This window comes from Nansenia antarctica, assembly GCF_963989245.1.
Source record: "Nansenia antarctica genome assembly, chromosome: 14".
Lineage (NCBI taxonomy): Eukaryota > Metazoa > Chordata > Actinopteri > Argentiniformes > Microstomatidae > Nansenia > Nansenia antarctica.
The window spans coordinates 28,745,475-28,769,302 of record NC_137684.1 but is presented as its reverse complement, the minus strand read 5'-3'; the positions used below and the strand labels follow the sequence as shown (position 1 = coordinate 28,769,302).

General features: G+C 43.2%; 1 protein-coding gene across 1 annotated transcript in view; it reads left to right on the top strand.

The window, feature by feature from the left end:
• Positions 1–23,828, top strand: part of luzp2 (leucine zipper protein 2) — a gene marked incomplete at both ends in the record, with an annotated part of 150,820 nt that overhangs the window by 108,150 nt on the left and 18,842 nt on the right. Inside the window, 4 exons of the mRNA XM_080544767.1 lie at positions 1,858–1,920; positions 4,612–4,674; positions 16,049–16,123; positions 20,016–20,180. Of these exons, the coding sequence (XP_080400893.1) occupies positions 1,858–1,920; positions 4,612–4,674; positions 16,049–16,123; positions 20,016–20,180 (366 nt within the window). The remainder of the gene's footprint in view (positions 1–1,857; positions 1,921–4,611; positions 4,675–16,048; positions 16,124–20,015; positions 20,181–23,828) is intronic.

Genomic DNA, 23,828 nt, shown 5'->3' with positions numbered 1-23,828 from the left:
TAGTAATTAATAAAATACAAAGGTTCCATCGAGTGTTGTTCCGATACCGATACTAGTATCGGCATGGTCACCGATACGCACAAAAATGCTGGTATCGGTATCGGCGAGTACTTTACAAAAACGTTTTTTTTTTTTTTTTTTTTACTTAAGTTTTACAAAAACTTTACGAGTTTTACAAAGGTTTTGAGCAGTGCCAGACTAAGTGTTAGCAATAATTTTACATCGAGGTGAGTATGCGGCTCAAAAAACATGTTTTTTTGTTTTGTTTTTTCAAACGCCGTGGTATCGGATCGGTACTCGGTATCGGCAAGTACTGCACGGTCAGGTATCGGTATCGGTATCGGGATCAAAAAATGGTATCGGAACAACACTAGTTCCATCTCACAAAACATAATGGAATGTAAAAACTTTGACGCTCAATATCTCTGAACTGCCCTAAACGGAGATAGAACCTTATCATTCTAAGCTCACGTACGTATCATGTGTAGACACTCATATTCTGTAAATGACATTATTTAATGACATTATTTTGTCAGACACTTACTGTGGAACTGAGGTATATCTGTGTGAAGGTTACTCCAACCAACAGGAATGGTTTTGGTGTTCTTGTAATGGAAGGCACTGAAACGAGAGGTAGATGGGGAAAGCCACTGCACATATGCACACACATATGCTACATGGTGTCGTTGTCACTAGCAAGAGTTTCAAACAAGGAATGTACACACACAAATGGCAATAATGTTATCTCTGTTCTGAAGCACCGGCATGACCCGTAACCCAATAGGTCATGCTTGGTGCCACATAATGACATGGCTTAGTGGATCTAATTTTGCGTAACGCTCCGTGACATATGAGCTTTACCCGGATCTCGTTTTCACTCAGGGTCTGTGCTGGAGCGCCCTACTTGTCACATTTTATGACAGCTGCCATTTCTCCGAGCCACCTCAGAGGGTGGCCCTTTAGAAGGGGAGAGGAGGGGAGAGGAGGTACCTCAGAGGGTGGCCCTTCTTTAGAGGGGAGAGGAGGGGAGAGGAGGAGGTGCAAGTGTCTGGTCTTGATACCAGGCCAATTCTGCCTCATTGAATCACATAGCGCTGCTATTCCAGCTCATTAACTGTGTGTGGGTGAGTGTGTGTGTGTGCGTGTGTGTGTGTGTGTGTGTGTGTGTGCGCGCGTGTGTGTGTGTGTGTGTGAGTGTGTGTGTGTGTGTGTGTGTGTGTGTGTGTGTGCGCGTGTGCGTGTGCGTGAATGAATCCACTAATTGAACCAACTTGTGCAACAGCAGTTCTTTAGCAAATGAGATCAACTGCTTATAGAATAGTTTACTCTATTGTATCTATTCTAGATGTTTCTATAGGAAGAACCTTGGAGGGGGGGGGGGCACTGTATAGGCCAGATGCAGGCTGTGGGCTGCCAGTTGCCCATGATTGCTCTACTGTATTGAAATTAGAAGTCAGTGAACCTGTACATTCTCACTTATCTGCAAAGACAAAGTGATTGATGTACTATAATAGTATCTGTTGTTCATGTTTTTCTCATGATATCAGACAATCCACTGATTGGTGTTGATGACTAATTAGGCCGTTCTCTAGCCTCTAATGCTTGTTGGTTTGAACCACCGGTGGCTGAATAGTCCCAGCATTAAAGCTAATTACATCATTGATGCACTAATTGACTGTTGTTATTGTGTCGTTGAGTCATTGTTCTCGCCTGATGAGGAAAATCAACTGTTCATCATGAAATTGTCACTACAGATAAAACAACAAAAGCAGTACAAGCTTCATAACAGCACAATTGCTCCTCTCATCAATATATCTATTGATATCGCCTATTTTTATTCCCTTTCTTTATTTACAGAACAAGAGTTTGAAAAACAAACTTCTCTCCGGCAACAAACTTTGTGACGTCCATGCGGAAGAGGTGAGTGTTTTGAATCATTCAACATTCAACAGTGGGAAGAGTTAATGAGAAATAACGAGTGCCCGGTTTATTTCTACAGACCCGTTTCCTCAATCCTGCAGATTCAATTACTTTTTTCTTTAAGTAGACATTAATTGCTCTGAATGTTGGGTTTCAAGGTAAGAATGATTTTGAAATGAGCCCGCTACTGAGACTAATCAGCCTCATGTTAATCTATTCAGTCTTGATTAAAGGTGCTAAAAGTGCAGTTAAATGTTAATTGTACAAAATTGTTCCTTGTTTGTGAGACATTGAAACAGTGTGGTTACTTGAACGAGAGGATTGGGGCAATCAAGTGGATGCCTGTTACATTAAATGTTTATTGAGGTGCGCCGTTGCCACTTAAGTTTATTTTTATTTATTTTTTGGTTCTTAACTTGCTCGGCAACAGCAGTCTCCAAGATTACCTCTTGTTTAACTGACTTAACTCAGTTGCTGTTTCGTGCCATTTCCAATAACACTGATTATGGCCAAGTCTTTCATAATCATCGCACGAAATTGCGTTCCACTAGCCCTAGTTTTGGGGTAGCTACACCCATACTTTTCATACACCAGCGTCCTCGCCAGCGTCCTCTCTTGACCGGCATTTTTTGAAAAGTGAAAAGTCTTACGAGTATGATCAATGTAATGTTAGCTAACTACCTCTAAACATGAAAGGCAGGTCCTGCCACATATTCCTTCTACTGCAGTCGTAAGAGCTTGCTGGTACCCTTCAAGCAGGTGACTCTAGCTCAAAATTAAGGTTTCAGCCTTTTGGTTAGATAATCTAGAAGATAACCCAAAAGTGGATGTTACCTGTGCATTTTATACATATTTTATGGTGACTTTATTGCATGATAGGCTATGATTCTGTTGTGGCCTCTAATCGATTATTAATAGATTTAGTATAACCTACAAAGCACAAAGAGCTTCGATCAATTGTCTTCAAAGAGGCCTTTTATTAAGCGAAATGGTTACATGAGCGTAGCAGCCAGGAGCAAGCAAAAGCCTGGCCCAACAATGGTGGGGACTCATATTTATAGAACTTATCCTTGGTCATGAGGTCACCATTCTTGGGAACCAATCATATTATACAAATCTGTGATTACATAAGTTATGGGCCCTGTCCATCGTCCCAATTGTTCACTGCGACACTGACCTTGGCTCACACCTTCAGGAAGGACATGGGCCTTCCTTGAGAGCTAGCTTTGCCCAACTCACATTTCTCAGTATGACATAATGTAAAACCACTACAATTCAGTTCTTGTTGCTGTCGTGAGCTTGTACCCATAGCTCAAACCTCCACGTTGTTGATACAAATATGCAAATTATTTCATTTCAGGCCCATTTAACTTTATGATCTGCGCCCACCAAAACTTTACTTAATGACCCATGATCAAATATACTGTATGTCTATTCTCCGCAGATTGGAGCTTTAAAGTTACTTTGATATTGACTTAACCCCCATTTTATGGGGTGCCTTGGCAAACAGTATCGTCATTAAATAAATGTACTGTACATGGAGGCAGACAGTAGCTGTATTGTGACTGCTCTTGTAAAAATGGGTAAAGGTTTTGTGTTGCCACAGGGTGAGCTTGTCCTTTCACATGTTACAGCGTTATTAAAATAACCAGCAGATAATTGATCTGATTTCAAACACAGTGAGAAATTAAGGCACTTACAGTACTTTTTATTAGTAGCTTTTTAATTAAATATTTTCAATGTGATTATACCTTTGATGTCATGCCCTCTTTGTTTTAGTGTTGTTTTTCCCCAATGTGTCGTTCCCCCCCCCACCCCGTCTGCCGTGTGTGAGTGTGTGTGTGTGTGTGTGTGTGTGTGCGCCTGCTTGCCTGCCTGCCTGTCTGTCTGCCTGCCTGCCTGCCTGCCTGTCTGTCTGCTTGCCTGCCTGCCTGCCTGTCTGTCTGTCTGTCTGTCTGTCTGCCTGCCTGCCTGTCTGCCTGCCTGTCCGCCTGTCTGTCTGTCTGTCTGCCTGCCCACCTGCCTGCCTGCCCGCCCTCCTGCCTGCCTGCCTGTCTGTCTGCCTGCCTGCCTGCCTGCCTGCCTGCCTGTCTGCCTGCCCGCTTGCCTGCCTGTCTGCCTGCCCGCCCGCTTGCCTGCCTGCTTGCCTGTCTGTCTGTCTGTCTGCCCGCCCGCCTGCCTGCCTGTCTGTCTGTCTGTCTGCCTGCCTGCCTGCCCGCTTGACTGCCTGTCTGCCTGCCTGTCTGCCTGCCTGCCTGCCTGCCTGCCTGCCTGCCTGCCTGCCTGTCTGCCTGCCTGCCTGCCCGCTTGCCTGCCTGCCTGCCTTTGTGCGTGTGTGTACAGCACTGTGTGTGTGTGTGTGTGTGTGGTCAATAAGATGTGAGGGGAGGGGTTGGCGGTGGTAGTGGCTGTGTGAGGAGTAGAGTGGGAGTGAGAATAGGGGCTTTAGACAGTGGGCAAGAAGCCCAGTGCGTGACTGCATCATTGTGTGGGCTTTGCAGGTTCCGTGAAGGGGAGATTTGATATTTTCCTGCTCCTCCGTAGGTGTCTCCTTTGAGCCGGAGCTTTGCCCAGGGAACGCTTCACAAAGGAGTGTTCCACTGCAGCTGGCAGAATCCTGCTATGTGATCTAAAACCAATTTCGCTATTTGAATAAGCTAACACTTATTTCCCCTTATCTTCTTCTTGCAGTCCAAAAAAATCCAGGCACAACTGAAAGAGCTACGGTACGGGAAGAAGGATTTAATTTTCAAGGTAAGCGCAAAAATGAGGAGGGGGGGGGGGGGGGGAGCGCTTTATTACAGTTACCAGACCAGAGGTAAACAAGTGCTTCAGTCCAGGATGATCTCATCTGAGGGGCTCTTGACTTAATTGAATCTGTGATTAGTAAGTAGACGACTCCCACCTGGAAGTGAAGACCAGTACACAGAGAGCAGAGGGTACAGTGATTCTCATAGACTGCAAACGTGCCCTGAAGGTCTTTGAAGGTCTTCCTTTGATTTAACGGAGCCTGTTCCTCTTATCAGGAACAATGATATGTGATGATGAACGTTAGTTCTATGTACAGCATGGGACACACACGACAATACGCTAGGGTGCCGTTATTTATAGAAGACATAAGATTTGTAGTGTCAGGGTAGGTACACATGAAAATACTAAATAAGTATAACTTAATATACTTATTATGCTTAGTAATTCAGTCTGGGACAAACAAGTCCAAAGCCCTTAAAGGAGCAGGGCGTAAGTTGGTTGAAAATCGGCCGCCTCTCTTCACCGCGGGGAAATTAAGTTTGAATTTACAAAACAAACAACAAAATCCTCCCTAATAATAATATAACCCCCCATAAATGGATTTGCAGTGTTGTACATTGGCTGTTTTGTTTCAGCCACCAGAGACTGAAGAGTGGGGTTATTGTATGTGGGCTAAGTGATCATTACATGATCTTTTGCACTCGTAAAAAACAAAAACCCAAGGCTGGCGGTCATAAAACTATAACTACTAGATCCCTTAAATCCTATTCTAGTGAGGCCTTAAACCATAAACTGGAGAATCAAGACTGGTTTGATGAACTAAAATGCACACAGGTTGAAGAGGCATGGCTAGGTTTCAAAACCAAATTCCTAAATATTATTGACAGTATAGCCCCCATGAGAACCACCAGGGTTAAAACCCGATCGGAACCATGGATGAATTCGGACATTCTAAATGCTATGAAAGTCAGAGACCTAAAATGCTCTGAAGTTCAAAAATGCAAATCAAAATTAGTGAAACACTTAAACGAAGATCACAAAACCCACTTTGAGAAAATTAAAAAACAATGCAACAAACTATGCAATCAGGTAATTACCATGACCAAATCTGCTAAGAAAGAATACCTCGATAACAAAATCGAAGAAAACTTAAACAAACCACGTGACCTTTGGAAGCTACTTAATAGCCAACTAGGTTGCAGTCAAAAACTCAAAACCAGGTCTACAAACATCAGCATCAAATCTGGTGATTCTCTCCTTACAGACAAGCTGGATGTGGCTAAGTGCTTAAACACTTTCTTTACAGCCATAGCCACTAAATTAGTTAACAATCTACCACCCCACTCAGGGCGTTATGGTGTAGAGCACATCCGTGAGTTCTACAATAAACTGGGTGTACGCAATGATGATTTTAAACTCTCCATGGTGTCAAACGATGAGGTGTTTAAAAAGCTAGACGCTCTACACTCAGAAAAGGCCACGGGCCATGACAATATTCCAGCCAGATTTCTAAAAGACTCAGCTGCCTCCATTACCCCAATCATCACCCACATAATAAACCTCTCCATCAAACAGGGACACGTCCCCCTTGACTTTAAAATAGCAAGGGTAACCCCACTGTATAAAAAAGGAAGCAAATTAGACCCAGGCAACTACCGACCTGTTTCTATTCTTAATTCCATCTCGAAACTTATGGAAAAAATAGTTTATGAACAGGTCGATAGGTACCTTACCGAAAAAAAGCTGATGTATGAATTTCAATCAGGATTCAGAACATCCCATTCCACTGACACATGCCTTCTCTATTTGAACGACCACATCAACCATGAGGTGGACTCGGGCAAGTACTGCGGCATGGTCATGCTGGACCTCCAGAAGGCCTTCGACACAGTAGATCACCACATATTGTTAGATAAACTGAAAGCAATAGGGTTCGATAGAACATCGGTGAGCTGGATGCAATCCTACTTAGAGGGGAGGGAACAGGTGGTTAGTGTGAACGGAACACTGTCCCCCCCCCTCCCAGTGACCTGCGGCGTTCCACAAGGAAGCATTTTGGGACCTTTACTGTTCCTAATATATGTGAATGACATGTCATCAGCATGTGATTGCAATTTATTCCTGTTCGCGGATGACTCGGCTCTGCTGGTCTCTGACAGGGACATATTGCAGGTGGAAAAAGCGCTAAGCACTGAACTGAGTAGAATCTGCATCTGGCTAGCTGACAATAAACTATCAATACACCTAGGTAAAACTGAAACCATCCTATACGGATCCCCATCTAAACTCAGAAAGGCTGAACATTTTAAAATAAAAGTGGGTAACATTAATATCACAAGAAAAGAGGATATTACATACCTGGGCTCCATCTTAGAGGCAAATCTTTCCGGAGATAAAATGGCAGCAAAAGTAATCAAAAAAGTTAACCATAGAACTAGATTCTTGTACAGGATATCCTCACTTGTCAGTAAAAACACACTGAGGACCCTATCAGGAGCTCTCATTCAATGTCACTTCGACTATGCCGTAACATCATGGTACTATAGAACCACAAAGGCCCATAAAACAAGACTCCAGACAGCCCAAAATAAACTGGTTAGGCTTCTGCTAGGTCTCAACCCTAGGACACATCTAACCGCTGCTCATTTTTTGAGCCTTGATTGGCTACGAGTAGTTGACAGAGTGCAGCAGCTTGCACTGGGCCTGGTCTTCAAGATACGCTACACCACAAAGACACCCAAGTACCTGTCAACATACTTCCAAAAAGTGAACAACGTCCACACATACAACACCAGAGGAAGCTCCACGAACCACGTTCAACCGCGTTGCACCACAAACAAGGGGTTAAACTCGTTTGCAAACTATGCAGTAAAAATGTGGAACGCCCTTCCTATAATCTTAAAGGAGTGCAAAACACTGCCCACCTTCAAAACCACTCTCAAAAAACATTTACAGGAGGCTGCAATCCGTAACTGGACCCTCTAAATCAAAAATCAGATTAAAAGACCCGAACTACCCACTGTACATACTTTGTGTTTTGTCCCCCGCCCCCACCTGTGGTGTATGTCCCCACCTGTCCTACCCGCTGTACATACCTTATGTTTTGTTGTATTGTTCTTCCCATGATGGATGTGTGTTTATCTTGTAGATAGTAATAGTTATTTGTCTGTATTATCTTGTAGATAGTACTAGCTTTTTTGTCTGTCTTACATGTAACGATGAATTGAGAATCAAGGACCCCAATTGAAATAAGCCAGTGGCTTTCTTGGGTTTTTATCCTGTTAGTTGACCTTGTATGTAATATGTACTTTCATGTACCTACTTCTGCAAATCTTCTAATAAAGTTTTCAATCAATCAATCAATCAAAGACAGAAAGGCGAAAATCGCTGAGTCGCTGAGCCCGCTCCCAGAGGCAGTCACAACATGTTTTTATACAAACCGGGTCGGACCAAAACAATGTTCGTCAATGAAATATTTCTTCCAAGGGATCCGTTCCCTGACCGCTACCTATTAAGCATAGTCACTACAACTATTAGGAGGCATTTAGGAAGCTTGGGATGTTGCATACTGGAAAATATTGTGTACAGTACCTCGAGACACCATGACATGGAGGATTTGTCTTGCAGTATGAGACCCTCCCGTTAGTTGGAGGAATCGCCTGCGTACGTGAAAATCATGGTGCCCGTCTTTGTTCTAAGAACATAAAGCACAAATGATGTTTCTCTTCCTTCATGTCTTACCTGTCGGCTTGGTTTAAAGCGCTAGGGAAAGCGACTACAATGGTACAGCGATGTAAACACTGAAGTTCCGTTGTCAGATAGGGCTTTCACACCGGCAGTTCCGAACGCCGGTTCGCGTTCGCGTGCCGAAACCTCCGAACGTTGGCGCTGTCTGGCGAACGAGCCCGCGTTCATACCACTGTATCATTCGCCAGACAGCGCCAACGTTCGGAGGTTTCGGCACGCGAACGCGAACCGGCGTTCGGAACTGCCGGTGTGAAAGCCCTAATAGATGCTCACAGAGTGACGTTTTCACAGTGACCACACCTCTCTACTGGGGTACAGAAGTGCGGCTTCCAATGGGGTTTCCAATGCATTTTTTCCAGTGGGGTAGGGGTGATTGAAGGTGATGACTGCGAACTAGTTTAAGGTCATGTTCTCACATGAAAATCCGAATCATGACCCGGAGCATACATTATTTCTCTGATTTGCGTTCTCACAGCCCTTTATGTAAACGAAGCAACATATGTCATCGAAGCAACAGACAGGTAGTTGTTTGGTCAGAAAAATAGAAAATTGCCCGTTCGTCCCGCTCTTATCCAGATCAACACGCGTGCGCTGTTGTTTTCCTATGCCAGCCTCGAGCAGCGTTCTCACCAGAAGCGAAGCGAAGTGATGCGTGCGTGCGTCGTTTCTAACCGGAGCGAAACCACCCTTTTCAAGCGGAGCATGCGTCGGTTGTTTGCTCCGGGAGTGACTTCGAATGTACGTTCTCCCAGCTCCAAACGACGCAGAGCAAAGCGAATTTTATCCAAAACTCCAATCAACCACTCAACTTAATGTTCTAGTGAGAACACACCCTAATAATGACACCCCAAACCCATGAAAAAGTTTAGTGAAACCTAATAACAACAGTGGCCAAAAGCAGCACTGTGCTCCCCTATGTGTTGATCTGTCCAAGGCATTTGACTCTGTTGACCATGAGCTGCTGCTGGGCAGACTCATAGGGCTTTCACACCGGCAGTTCCGAACGCCGGTTCGCGTTCGCGTGCCGAAACCTCCGAACGTTGGCGCTGTCTGACGAACGAGCCCGCGTTCATACCAGTGTATCGTTCGTCAGACAGCGCCAACGTTCGGAGGTTTCGGCACGCGAACGCGAACCGGCGTTCGGAACTGCCGGTGTGTAAGCCCTATCAGTGATGTTGGTATGGGTGACATGGCTATACAATGGTTCGGGAACAACCTTGCAGATAGAACCCAGTGTGTATAATACAGCTGGTCACAAGTCAAGCTTCAGGGAGATCTCTAAGGGCGTCCCCCAAGGCTCAATTCTAGCCCCTGTCTTGTTCACTGTGTTTATAAATAGCATCGGTAAAGAAATGCCTCCAGCTAAAGTGCATCTTTATGCTGATGACACCATAGTTTATTCAGTTGCCTCTTCCCCTAAGCAAGGCTGTAGAAGACCTCAAGACACTGCCTTTAATCAGCTGCAGGCTTTTAAAGAAACTAAGGGTCAGGCTGGGTTTTTACTATCGAAATAAAGCCTGCCTCAACTTACCATGCTGCCTCCTCAACACTTTGCTGCGTAGATTCTGTTTATCATAGCTCTTTACGTTTCATATCCATTTCATTATGCCGTACACATCACTGTGTACTTTATGACCTGGTCTCCTGGCTGTCATCAAGCCTAAGGAGACAGCAGCACTGGTACATTTGTATATACAAACCCATACTGGGCAAACTTATATTTATCTGGTGTCACTAACCTAACAGCTGTTATGATTTTCGTTCCACTAGATGGCTGCTCTACCAGATGGTTGCTCTACCGGGTACCCAGGTCTCGCTTGGAACTTGGCAAAGCAGCTTTTTCTTATTTTGCGCCCTGGTCGTGGAATAACCTCCATAACACACTAAAGCTTAATAACCTCGTCTCCCTGAGAGAGTTCAAAGCTCTGATTGAACATTTTGTGACAGAAATGTGCAATTGCTACTCTTAAAATGTTTTTTTTACCTGCTATATCTTGTCTGTTATTTATTATGTTTTATTCGCCAATGTTGTAACTTGTATATGTAGTGGTTGGTGTGTTTTCTTGGCCAGGTCTCCCTCGAAAAAGAGATTTTAATCTCAAGGGAACTCCTGGTTAAATAAAGGTTAAATATATAAATAAAATAAATACAAATAAACGGTCAACTATTTGTAGTGAGGGTCAATGAGGAGACTTGACCTCCGTACCCCAGTAGAGGGGCGTGGCTTCAGATGTCCAGTATTTTAACATTTCTGTTGTGAGTTCCCTTGGGCAACAGATGTCCCGCTTGATACCTGTAGCTGATTGGCTGGGGGTTGCCCTAGAGCTAGAATCCTAATTGATGGAGGCACTACCCATCACATAATATGTATATATATATATATATATATATATATATATATATATATATACAGTATATATAAGCATATATATTATGCTTACACACCAAAACATAAGCCCATGAGCCCATTCTAATGGGAGGAATTGACCTTTTTAAAGTTTTCTATCTGAGGATTCGTGTAATAATCATTGGCATTTACTGGCACTGAACTGACCTTTTCGGATCTTGTTTGCAGCGCCGGGTCAGGTGACATTTCTCCCAGAGTGCCCTGTAATATCATTTAATAAATGCAAGATTTGATCCCCCCAGATCCATCACTTCTAAGCTCTGCCAGGAGGAATGATGACGGAAGTGGCTAGAAGGAGCCTCATCCCTCAGCCCACAGAGTTGTACGCTTCCAGTCCACCGCTGGAAAATATATTGTCTAGTTGACCCGCTTCCTCTTCTGTTCCCGGTCTCGAGGATGAACGATCGGTAGACTTTTTTGTCGTCGTTTATAACGCAGGGCTCTAAAACTGTCATGACTTTGGAAAATTAAACGCAGGTGTTACAGCCGTGCAAAAAAGCATTATTTGATCTATTTCCCCTCTCGGGAATGTCTCGTCTTGTCAATGATGTCACAATGAGCAATCAGAAACGCCAGAGATCTGAGCCATTGCGGCATCACAATGCAGTGGTGATTCGGAGGTCAGCGACAGAAACATGACATAGATGTCCTGGTTGTGGCAGTCACGCAACTATAAAACAAAGGAACTAACTAGTAAACCTGTTAGGCAACACCCTCCTTTTTATGAATTGTATTAAATAAATATGAATAAATAAACAAATATTAGTAATTATGCAATTGATATACTTTCAAATGTATATAGTTGATCATGTAAATATGTAATATAAATGTAAATATGTAATATAAATGAATCTTGAGCACAGCTCAATTTTTTAACTGATCAGAAGACTTCAGTACAAATGGCTAACGATGCTCATTTTCAAGGTTTGCGTCGAAGCTGTCTCCTTGCTACTCTGTCAACATTGAGTATATCATCAAACGGACATTGTGTAAGTTGCCAGGTTTTTCCCTGCGTACTGCATGTCCAACTAACGCCGCTTTAGCTACTCCCAAGTCCCTGGGAACCACTTATCTCAAAGAATGTGATGTGTACAGTTTCATAATAGGCTTGGCAATGGCTGACAGGACGAGTGACTGCCCTAGTGACCTTACACTTACGGAATAATGGACTCTCCACATTGGAACGGCGGAGAAGATTCAGCTTTTTTGTGACTTCCTTTATAGCCATGATTCAACATGTATGGGTCGTTGAACATAGTCGTCAGGGAGCTCTGCGATGATGACAGCCTCTTTAATGGGTCAACACTCTGCCATACACTGCCCACCGGCTAAACATTCCTCACAAACTGAAAGGCTGTTGAGGCACCATCTTTAGAGGCATTTTAAGTTGTCTATGATGCACATTTCACAGTGGAATACATATATATATATATATATATATATATATATATATATATAGAAGCATTCCAAGTTGTCTATGATGCACATTCCACAGTGGAATACATACAGTGGGGAAAATAAGTATTTCACCCCCTGCTGATTTTGTGCGTTTACCCCCTTACAAAGATATGAACAGTCTATAGTTGTAATGGTGGGTTAATTTGAACAGTGAGAGACAGAATATTAAAAAAAAGATCCCAGAAAATCACAGTATATGAAGTTTTTGAACAATTATTTGTGTTTTATTGAGTAAAATAAGTATGTTCACCCGCTAGCAAAACATGACTCAGTACTCGGTGGAGACACCAGTTTGCGCAGATCCCAGGAGGGATTTTGGCCCAATCCTTAAGGTTTGGAGGTTGTCGCTTGGCAACTCGAAGCTTCAGCTCCCTCCACAGATTTTCTGACTAGGCCACTCCATGACCTTAATGTGCTTCTTCTTGAGTGACTCCTTCGTTGCCTTGGTCGTACGTTTTGGGTCATTGCCATGCTGGAACACCCATCCACGACCCATTTTCAGTGTCCTATAGTGTGCTATGGTGTACTATAAAAAAGGGGACAGCTTTCATTTCAAATTCAGACACGTTTGAGATCATGAACATTGAGACTCACGCACTGTTAAGAAAATGAGATTCCCAGGGCTGAAAGCAACCACAACCATTCCCAGTGAAGGTATGCTGATGATGCTGTATTTGGTATCAATGTGAATTATTTCAACAACAAAAAAATGAAAGAGCTGGCTTTGAAGAAGCCTTTTTGTCCAGGCTTCAGTTAGGGATGCTCCGATCTGGATTTTTGGGGCCGATACCGATCACCGATTTTTTTCCTCAAGATCAACCGATACCGATACCGATACCGATTTTTTTTTTAATACATAACTGTAGGCCTACTGACTGGATAGCCTACATATTTTTTGCTTTTTAGACAAAAGTTTTGATCCATTAGGCACCAAGCAAACGCAGACCCATTTTTATGGCATAGTAAAGGTCTGGCCTATCACCCAGTTAGGGCCTGAAGCCCAAGTCAGTCGATATGGCTGTATAAAAGACATCATAAACGTGGCCTTCATGGTTTACATACTGTTACGTCCTCCTATGTTTTCTGTTCAGTTATCTGTCTTCCCCAGGAAAAATAAATAAAAAAAAAGATCGGTTTTTGCGATCGGCCATTTTTGCCCATCACCGATCGAGTCATTTGGAGTGAAATCGGCCGATTTAAATCGGTGGCCGATAAATCGGAGCATCCCTAGCTTCAGTATCAACCCTTGCCTTTTCTCTTCTGAGTAATTTAGTCCATGGAGCAATGACTACCTCCCAATCGCCATTTACTATGGAGAGATTATATACTACCCTTTATGCTCATGATTAAGGAAGTATTTTTCTCTCATACATAGTTGGACAACTATTGTGTGATAATTCCCCATTTCTCCAATGGAGTAAGACTGCAGTGGGAAATTGATTCTTTGGTTTCTGACTGTATTGTAGTCTATCTCCGTAACAGCATGGCAAACCCTACCCTATGCTTCATTGAAAAGGTTAAATAGCGCATTGCTACATATCAGGCCCTCTCGTGTATAGCATAATGTATATCACTGCTCACTCATTGAGACCTGGATCTATAAACCTCCCTCTGAATCTATAAGTGAGGAGCCATTTCAGCTATTCTGAAGAGACTAGGGTCTTACTCTTTGATGGGAAAAATATATATTATTGTTGCTGAACATGATAGAATTTGAATAATCTTTTGAGTGATCTCAATCTGACGAAATCAGCCATGCATGATTTTGTTGTAAACAGTAGATGTAGATATTAGATTAGTTATGTTGTTCTTACGTTTGGAGGAAATTAGAGTAGAATAGAGTCTTTGGACTTGACGGAACTCACGACGTGTACGGTATATGCACTACAAAGGTTGTGACAACTTGTCATCGACAGTAATCAACACAAGTGTATTCATTGTCAAAGGTAAACCAGCAGTCATGGCAGATCAAGCTGCTTGTTGGTGTCACATTCATATGTGGAGGAGACAAGAGACATACAGAGACCAGACAGCTCCGCAAAGAGGACACAAATAGAGGAGAGGCACCACACAGACCCCATCAGTCCCACAGCATTACACAACCCTCACACAAGTCATAGCTCTTAACTGACGCTGACACCGGTCCGTCACACGGAGTCTCCCACACAGAGATCTCAGCGTCCCAACTGAGCTGTTCTATAGGTTCTCCAAATTGCCCGTGCCAGATAGGTCGACCTTGGTGTGTCTGGCCGTGACAGTATATCATTGGGGGAGTCTTGTTAAAGGCGCACCATAAACTTTCACAGCGGGATGTCCATCACCCCGGCCAGTTTAACAGAAGCCGTTATTGACCCTAACCTCTACCCCCACCTCCACCCCCGCCCCCGCCCCTCTGATGGGTTCCTTCATATTGGAGTGATTTGGGGGCAGGGGAGGGGGGGGTCAATTCATTTTGACTCTGTCGATTATGGACAGAAATTGGAATCCAATTTGTTCATTAAAAAATGAACTGCTTTTCTTGAACGATTTCTCCCAGTTTATGGATTGAATTTTTAATGGACTTGAGATTAAGTTGACCCCAACCCTGATCTTCGGGGCAAATTTTTTTTAATTGACAAAATGAAAGCTTTTGTGAAAAAAACATATAATTTTCAAGCTGGTCCTGAATAAATCGTCTCGTTTTCCCCTTATACTAAAATTATAGTATAACCCCATTCTCCATGGAATGCGCTGGTCCACACCCTGAGCTGCTTTACAAGATAACGTGACTAACCGTCTATTGCCTGGCTTACAGTTACCACGTCTTACAGGGAAGCTATGAATTGGTTTCTGGATGTTGTACAGTTTACATAGTTCTTCTTTAATAAGACATAGGGTACAGGAAATCCTAAAAGCCTGACATTTGTCACAATATTTGCACCCAATTAGGCGTCCTACTTGCAAGTCTTTTCACTCCGTTGAACGTAGCAGGGAAGTTGTTGTTTTTTACACTCAAAATGTGTTGTGTCTTATATATATGTTACGGTATGTGGGAATACGGTACATGTGGGGAAACTAGGGTTAGGGTTAGGTGCTAGGGTGCTAGGGTTAGGGTTAGGGGTAGGGTTAGGGTTAAGGTTAGGGTTAGGGTTAAGGTTAGGGTTAGGGTTAGGGTTAAGGTTAGAGTTAGACATGCCAGCATGTACCAAGTCACCCTAGCACCTAACCCTAACCCTAGTTTTCCCACATGTACCGTAACATATATATATCTTTATAATAGTGGGTTTTCTAACTCTAACAGGTGCTTAAATGAGAACCTTATTGAGTAAAATGAACATGCCAAACTGCCTTTCATTACCTAGATTGCATTATTACTATTGTTTTATTTGACTGATGCATCCTTTTTTAGACAATGTATAATCTTCAATTAAACCAATGCGCAATCAATTTGTCATATTTAAATACTTTAAATATAAATAAACGTAAATGTATTTCTATGTGTGAATCGCTAGGTCTCTCACAGCTTTTTACAACGTCAGTTTATTATCGTCAACATATTGCAAAGTCTTTGTTCTTGCCGGGTATATTTTTTAGAGAGGAAGATAATCAGGCAAAAGTGATGAGCTTTGCAGAGTTAACACCGGAGCTTTAGCCTCTGCTCAGAAGTGACTACATCTTTATTTAGTAGTCAAGGCAACACAAGACAAGGTTGTGGGGGGGGGGAAATGCTGTGTTTGCAGAGTCCCCCAACAGTTCAATTGTTTTAACAATCGTGTCTTTCAACAGGGGCAACAGCTAATGGATCTGGAGCAGAAGTTAACTGTTGCCAAAGAGGAGCTGGAGAAGGCGGCGCTAGACAAGGTGAATACAGAAAACTTTCATCATGGAAGAAGAATCCATATTAAGGCTTTCACTGACTTTGATATTTTCATTTCATATTTTTGTTTTGAAGTCTCCCTTTTTACTCCTTCTCTGGGATAATTTGGCACCGACTGTGATCTCCTGTAATGCTTTGTGAAGCCGACGTACATTAAAAAAAAGGTGCTCTCTCACTCTGAATTATTAAATAAAAGAGTAGGTGGTGTGACATTATGCACCAAAGCCCTGGAGTTTGCTTCCGTCTATTTAATTTAGTGAGGCAAGGAATCATTCAGTTGTACGTATATTAGAGGTGCATAGATGCATTCTGGGATGCATTTGGAGAGCCGGGGTGATAGGTAATATAGGATGGTGGAATATACTGTAAATGGATTAGACTTAAGCATGGGCTGATGCATTTTATTAGGATCCCTATTAGCTGATGCAAAGCACTCTTCCTGGGGTCCACACAAAACAAGAAATCATCACAAAAACAAGAAATCGTCACCACAAACAAAACTCACAAGAAATCATCAAGAAATCTGAGAATTAGAACTATTTTCATCAAGCAGAATTAGATCTATTTTCATTCCAAGTATTTTCACACATACAGGAAATTGAGTTGGTGTGGGTGGTGCATAGGACATAAAGACACAAACAACAATATAATAAAATAAAAAAAATGTAATAAACAACACTATATAAGCAAAACTAGTTAAAGACAGAAAGAGACAGTAGAACAAAACATATAACAAAGAAGAAAAACACCAACATACATAACAACAAAAATAACACCAAAAAGTCAGAAATGCTCACGGCCCGCGCTTTGGTGAGCATCACAAATGCGTCACTCTAATGCGTATGATGTGTTGCTTCACTTGTTTTTCTAAACTGATTTTATTCTGGGTTTTAGAGATATGACCTGGTAGGGCGTTCTATTCAACCATAGCTCTATACAGCCCTGCACGTTGTTTAGAATTTGTATATATCGTTTTTGTATTATAGTTTTTGAAATTGTGTAGTTACCACGGGTGGCATGTCTGGTGGTGTGTGTGTGTGTGTGCGTGTGTGTGTGTAGTTACCACTGGTGGCATGTCTGGTGGTGTGTGTGTGTGTGTGTGTGTGTGTGTGTGTGTGTGTGTGCGTGTGTGTGTGTGCGTGTGTGTGTGTGTGTGTGTGTGTGTGTGTGTGTGTGTGTGTGTGTGTAGTTACCACGGGTGGCATGTCTGGTGGGGTGTGTGTGTGCATCAGAGCTGAGTGTAAGCTGCCTATACAAACAGACAGGGGTTTTCGGAACATTCATATTTGTTTTACAAATGAAGTCAAGTCAAGTCAGCTTTATTTGTATAGCACATTTACATACAGCAGCAGCTGAACCAAAGTGCTTCACAGGTGTAGAACAGGTAAAGTACAGGATATTAAATAAAATGCAACACAATACAAGATATGATCAAAATAAAAGAAGAGAAGATAAAAGGACTAAAAACAATAAAACAATAAAAGCCAGGGACCTAACAATGGCTAGGTGGGGGGGGGAAGGCCAGGGAAAACAGGTGGGTTTTGAAATGAAATAAGTAATCATTCAACTTTTAGCTAGAAGAGTCGGTCATGCATGTTGTTATATTTGCTGTCATTGTGCCCTGCAGGGAGAGCTGGGCTGCACTGTTCTGAACCCGTTGTAGCTTTCCTAGATTTGTTTTAGTAGCGCCTGACCAGACCACCGGGCAGTAATCTAACTGTGATAATACTAGGGTCTGTAGTACCTGACCTGGCCACCGGAGGCAGTAATCTAATTGTGATAATACTAGGGTCTGTAGTACCTGACCTGGCCACCAGGGGCAGTAATCTAATTGTGATAATACTAGGGTCTGCAGGAGAGTTTGGTAAGAAGTGGTGTTAAAAAAAAAGAAAAACATCTCTTGACTACAGATATGTTTCACCCTATCTTTTATCTATCCTACCTGTTCTCCCATGCTTACAACCTCCCCTACCCCTAACCATCTCCCCTAACCCTGCCACCCCCCCTCCCCTCCTGGACATGCATACAACCTCCCCTACCCCTAACCATCTCCCCTAACCCTGCCACCCCCCCTCCCCTCCTGGACATGCATACAACCTCCCCTACCCCTAACCGTCTCCCCTAACCCTGCCACACCCCCTCCCCCCCCCTGGACATGCATACAACCTCCCCTACCCCTAACCATCTCCCCTAACCCTACCACCCCCCCCTCCCCGTTCGTTAACTCTGTGTTCTATGTGCCCATGTTTTCTGTTGCTTGTTGTTTCTGTGTTTTCCGTTCCTCCCATGTTGTCAGCGTCTTTGAGCCTCGGAAAAGCGCTATATACATTTAATGAATTATTATTATTATCTATCCTACCTATGTCTTGACCATATTAGTTCAGTACAGTCTAAAGTTACACCAAGAAGCTCTGTCTCCTGTATTTGCCCAACAGCAGCATTGTTCATCACCAGATCCAGCTGTGGTTTATAGCTTCAGGAGTGTTTTGATCCTAACACAACGCTCTTATAGTCTTAGATGTATTCAGAACACGTTTGTTTTCAGTGACCCGGTTTAATACCACCTGCTGCTCTTTGTTGAGGGCCGAGGTGATTTCCTTAACTGTTGTTGTAGAGGAAGTGGAGCACATATTGAAGTGGTGTTCAACCATCCATCCATCCATCCATCCATCCATCCATCCATCCATTCACTCTTGAATCAAAGTTTGTCAAATGGTTCTTAGACGTAGAAAAGAAAGCAGTCTAATCTGGAGATGAGTCCATGTTCCACATTATTGTACAACAGATTGTGTAGATCAAGCTTAAGATAGAGATAGGTACCGTACTATAATGTCACAAATGTTGCCTACACTATCTTTTCAAATGATTCATTATACATCAATTATTGGATTCATGGATGGTTCATGGATTCATGGATGATCAAGAGATGCATGGTTGGATGGAGGGATGGAAGGATGGAGGGATGGATGGAGGGATGGAGGGATGGATGGATGGATGGAGGGATGGATGGAGGGATGGATGGATGGAGGGATGGATGGAGGGATGGATGGAGGGATGAATGGATGGATGAATGGATGGATGGATGGATGGATGGATGGATGGATGGATGGATGGGTGGACTGAAGAATGGATGAATACATGGATGGATGGATGGGTGGACGGATGAATGGATGAATACATGGAGTAAAACTACAGAAATCACGGTCGTACCGCTCATACTTTTTCCAAAAACTGATGTTTGTGGTGCTGGTGGAAAGCCAGTGAGAAGTACAGAAAGACTGTGTAAGGTAGGGAGATGAAAGGGATATGGAAAGTTAGATTAACGAGCAGAGGTTGTACATTGTTTCCCTTTTTTAAATGTATCTTTATTGTATTTTATCTTTACTTTTTCTTTTTACATTTTTTTCCCCTGCTTTTATATTCATTCTATGCTTGTATATGTCTTTATATACAGTATGTTTTTATAGTCACTTTTATGTTCTTATTCCTGTTGTAAAGCACTTTGAGCTGCATTTCTTGTATGAAAGGTGCTATTGTGGGAGTGAGTAGAAACGAGGAGACGGTAGACAGGTTGTCGAGTCCGACGTTTTACTTCCCAACTTCAGAACAGCAGCAATAGTATGACAGTGCAACAGCATAGCGTAATAACAACTTCACGTGAAACTCTCGTGTATCAACAGGTATAACTAACAGTAAACACTACCCAGAAAGCACCTGGGTTGAACTCTCAACTCCTTGTCTTAAAGGAGCCGTACCTCCTCCCTAGTCTAGGGAATGTCTTATGTAAAGTGGGTCACCACACTATATAAATAAAGCTTTACTTACTTACTTACTTACTTACTTACATACTGTGTATCTGTCTGTGTCGTGGGACAGGAGTCGCAGCTGAAGGCTCTGAAGGACACGGTTCATATCTGCTTCTCTGCCGTCCTGCACAACCAGCAGACCGGCGGCCACAGGTTCCCCGGCACCACTCCCTTGTTCAGATACTCCTCGCTGGCTAACAGCTCCAGGGTCACCTTCCAGCAGCCACACGCCAAGGTAAGAGACAATGTCACCGCCGTCTGTACAACAGCTATGTCTGTCTCGCTAATGATAATAACAGTCAACCAGACCTATGGGGGGCGGCTGTGGCGCAGGAGGTAGAGCCACCGTCTAATGATCGCAAGGTTGGCAGATCAGCGGTTCGAACCCCGGCTGGGCCACATGTCGAGGTGTCCTTGGGCAAGACACTAAACTAGACACCCAAATTGCTCCCAATGAGCGGGCCGGCCTGCGCCTTGCATGGTAGCTTGGCCGCCATTGGTGTGTGACTGGGTGAATGAGAGGCCGTTGTAAAGCGCTTTGGAATAAGGTGCTATATAAGTCAGTCCATTTACCGTTAAGACCTTGGAGCAATACTTATAATGCTTTCATTGGATATCCATTCAACCATAGCTCGATACAGCACTGCACATTGTTTAGAATTTGTTATAGTTTTTGAAATTGTTTCGTTACCACGGGTGGCATGTCTGGTGGGGTGTGTGTGTGCATCAGAGCTGAGTGTAAGCTGCCTATACAAACAGACAGGGGTTTTCAGAACATTCATATTTTTTTACAAAGTAACCATTCAACTTTTAGCCAGAAGAGTCGCTCATTCGTGTTGTTTATATCTGCTCTCAGTGTGCACTGCTGTCATTGAACACTAGTCTCGCTAATGAAACAATCAACCTGACCTTGGAGCAATAGCCTACTTACAATGCTTTCATTGGATACACAATATATAGCCTTGCACTTCTGCAGGTGCTCAAAGTGCTTTCCATTATGTACAATATGGATCTCATCTCTGTTCTACCAATGTGTGGCATTGAAGCCAGAGATCTCACCACAGATCAATAGGTGCACACACACACAGCATTGATGTAGATGTTCGATTTAGAAATCGGGGCCGAAGTTGGCGACCACCTCACCTCTAAGGGCTGGCGTATCTAGTGGATGCCATTGATTAATGTCACTCCCCAGAGATGAGTCATCCTGAACAGAATCACTACTAAAGCCAATTGTCACACAGACGATTCAGGAAGTAGTTTGAAGTAATAACGTCCAAATCCAGCAGCTTCGTATTTAAAATCCGCTGTGGCATATGCTTTGTTTAGTGTCTTTCAGGTCATGTTCTCACATGAAAAGCTGAATCAGGACCCGGAGCAAGTGGATGAGTTTGCAACATTGATGCATAAATTATTTCTCTGATTTGCGTTCTCACAGCCCTTGATGTAAACGAAGTAACATACGCAATCGAAGCAACAGACGTGGTAGTTGATTGGTGAGAACATTTTTAAATTCCCCGTTCGTCCCGCTCTTATCCAGATCAACACGCATGCGCTGTTGTTTTCCTATGGACAGCCTCGATGCGTCGTTTCTAATCGGAGCGAAACCACCCACACGCTATTCAAGCGGAGCATCCGTCGGCTGTTTGCTCCGGGAGCGACTTCGAATGCGCGTTCTCACAGCTCCAAACGACGCAGAGCAAAGCGATTTTTTATCCTAAACTCTGATTCCAAGTGAAGCAAATGTTCTAGTGAGAACACACCCTTAAAGTCATTTACATAATAGCACTTCACAAAAGGCCCAGGACTTAATCCCTGGGGAGGGATTCATAATCAAGTTTGCCATGTGCTATCTATGTCACTAATGATGTGAATATCATAGAGGTCACCCACATTTTCCTATAATCTATCATTGCTGCACCATTAAATAGTGCAGGGTGGAAGAGAAAAGAGTCAAGATTTTATTTCAACTTCAACTTTATTTCAAGTTGTGGAGCTGGTCTTGAGGTCATTGTTACTTTCCTCAGAAACAGTAAAACTCTCGCTGATAGGAGGGTACTGTCACTGTGTCTTCTTCACTCTAACATGTGAAGTACACTGTAGGATATGTGGTAATGTTAGTTGAAAGTGTAGAGAATCAAGCCTTTGAGGGCACCGATTTAAATAAGCTTCATAACAGCTCTCTCAGTGACTTTACGGACCTTTCTTTAAATGAAAGCTCATTTGTTCTTTTTAGGATACTGTACACTCGCGACGTCTTCATCTAACGCCCTGCGGAGTTGATTTGGACTTAATCACAGATTGTCTTGGTTCAGATTTTCGGGAAACAACGACTGAAGTCACATTGAAATCATCAAGTCGGCCTCTCTACACTGTGGCATCTTAACTGTCGCGATCCTGGGCAGGAACTCTCTCTCTCTAAGAGGCTTTTCTCTCTCATGCTGTCACAACTAATTCAGCAATTCTGTGTGTGTCGGATGTCTAGTAGAGCTTTGGCGTTATATGTGCCACCCAGAAGATGCTTTATACAGCTCTTCATCACACTTGAGAACCCCCTCCTGCCTCGTTGAGGCATTATAACATATATCAAAAATCAATGTAATAGCCGCTTTAAATCCAAGATATAAACGAGTCTATGTTCATAGCAGCAGAAGATGACTCCATTATGGCAGATGTAAATTTGCCAGCCCCCCTTTTTCATTACCGTGAGCCAATTGAACAAGGATAAAAAAAAAAGAAAGTGTTTGACAAAGAAAAGACAACCGAAGGAAATCCTACAGCAGCAAGTAGGTGACGGCAGAGAGAGAGAGAGGATCTACTTATGCAAATCAAGTTTGTACTTCTCTCTTGATTAGCATACAAATAGCTCCACTCTATCCTGAGAGCGCAACGCTAGCCGCTATCCTTCCTCCTCTCCTGTATCCACGCCTACTGTCTGCTAGGCGAATCAGAAAGGAGCCCTCACTGTACAGATTACTGCGCCGCTCCATCTGCTGTTGCCTGTCTGTTCTCGTGGAGTGGGCCCACATCTCATCTAAATCACTGCCAAGGATGGTCAGAATGGGAGACAGGGGGGATTTTTTTTTTACACAAAACAGCACTGACTGAGCATGGGAAAGTGAAATTGTGTTGTTGGACCTGATTTCTTCTTGAGAGGGTTTAGCGCAAATCACTGTTTGCCGACGGCCATGTGGCGCACATCCTTTTTGGACACGGACTTCCCGGATGGACTCAATATGCTAGCGCAAGCTGTGGCTTTCGCTAGTCTGCCATCAGCCGCTATCCTCTGCCTAGTTTCTGTGGTGTGATTTTTTTTTGGTATGAATTAGGTATTAAATAGGTATGAATAGCTGCTAAAACCATCCAGTTGGACAGGCGCAGATGTGTCAGTGAGCATGGCTAATCGAAGCATGGCAAACATTCCTCTGTGTTCACTCCGATCATAATGAAACATCATTAAAATGAACTACTACAATGGCTATACAAAATATAGCGTACAAGGCTCATCATTCTTTTCTGGGTGACAAAATATATTCAGGTTATTACTCCGATGCTGAACTCCGTTTTGTGTCTTTGGGTTCCAAAGTGGATAAGTGCTTGGATGTTTGTGCAAGTTCATGCAGTTCATCCCCCGCTCAGTCTCATGCTCACAATTTGAAAACATAATGGGCCTTAAAATCCAGTCCACGCCACTGATAAGACATCCAGTCTTTGCCTTGCACACGCACGCACACACGCACGCCCCATCCCCGGCTCGTGAAAGATTCATTAGTGCGAGGTTGCAGGGATCAGCGAGATCGGAGTGGAAGTTGCTTCATATTTAACAGGGTGAGCGAGGAAGCCAAGTTTTGGGGTCCGATAGCAACTGATGCAATTGTCATCC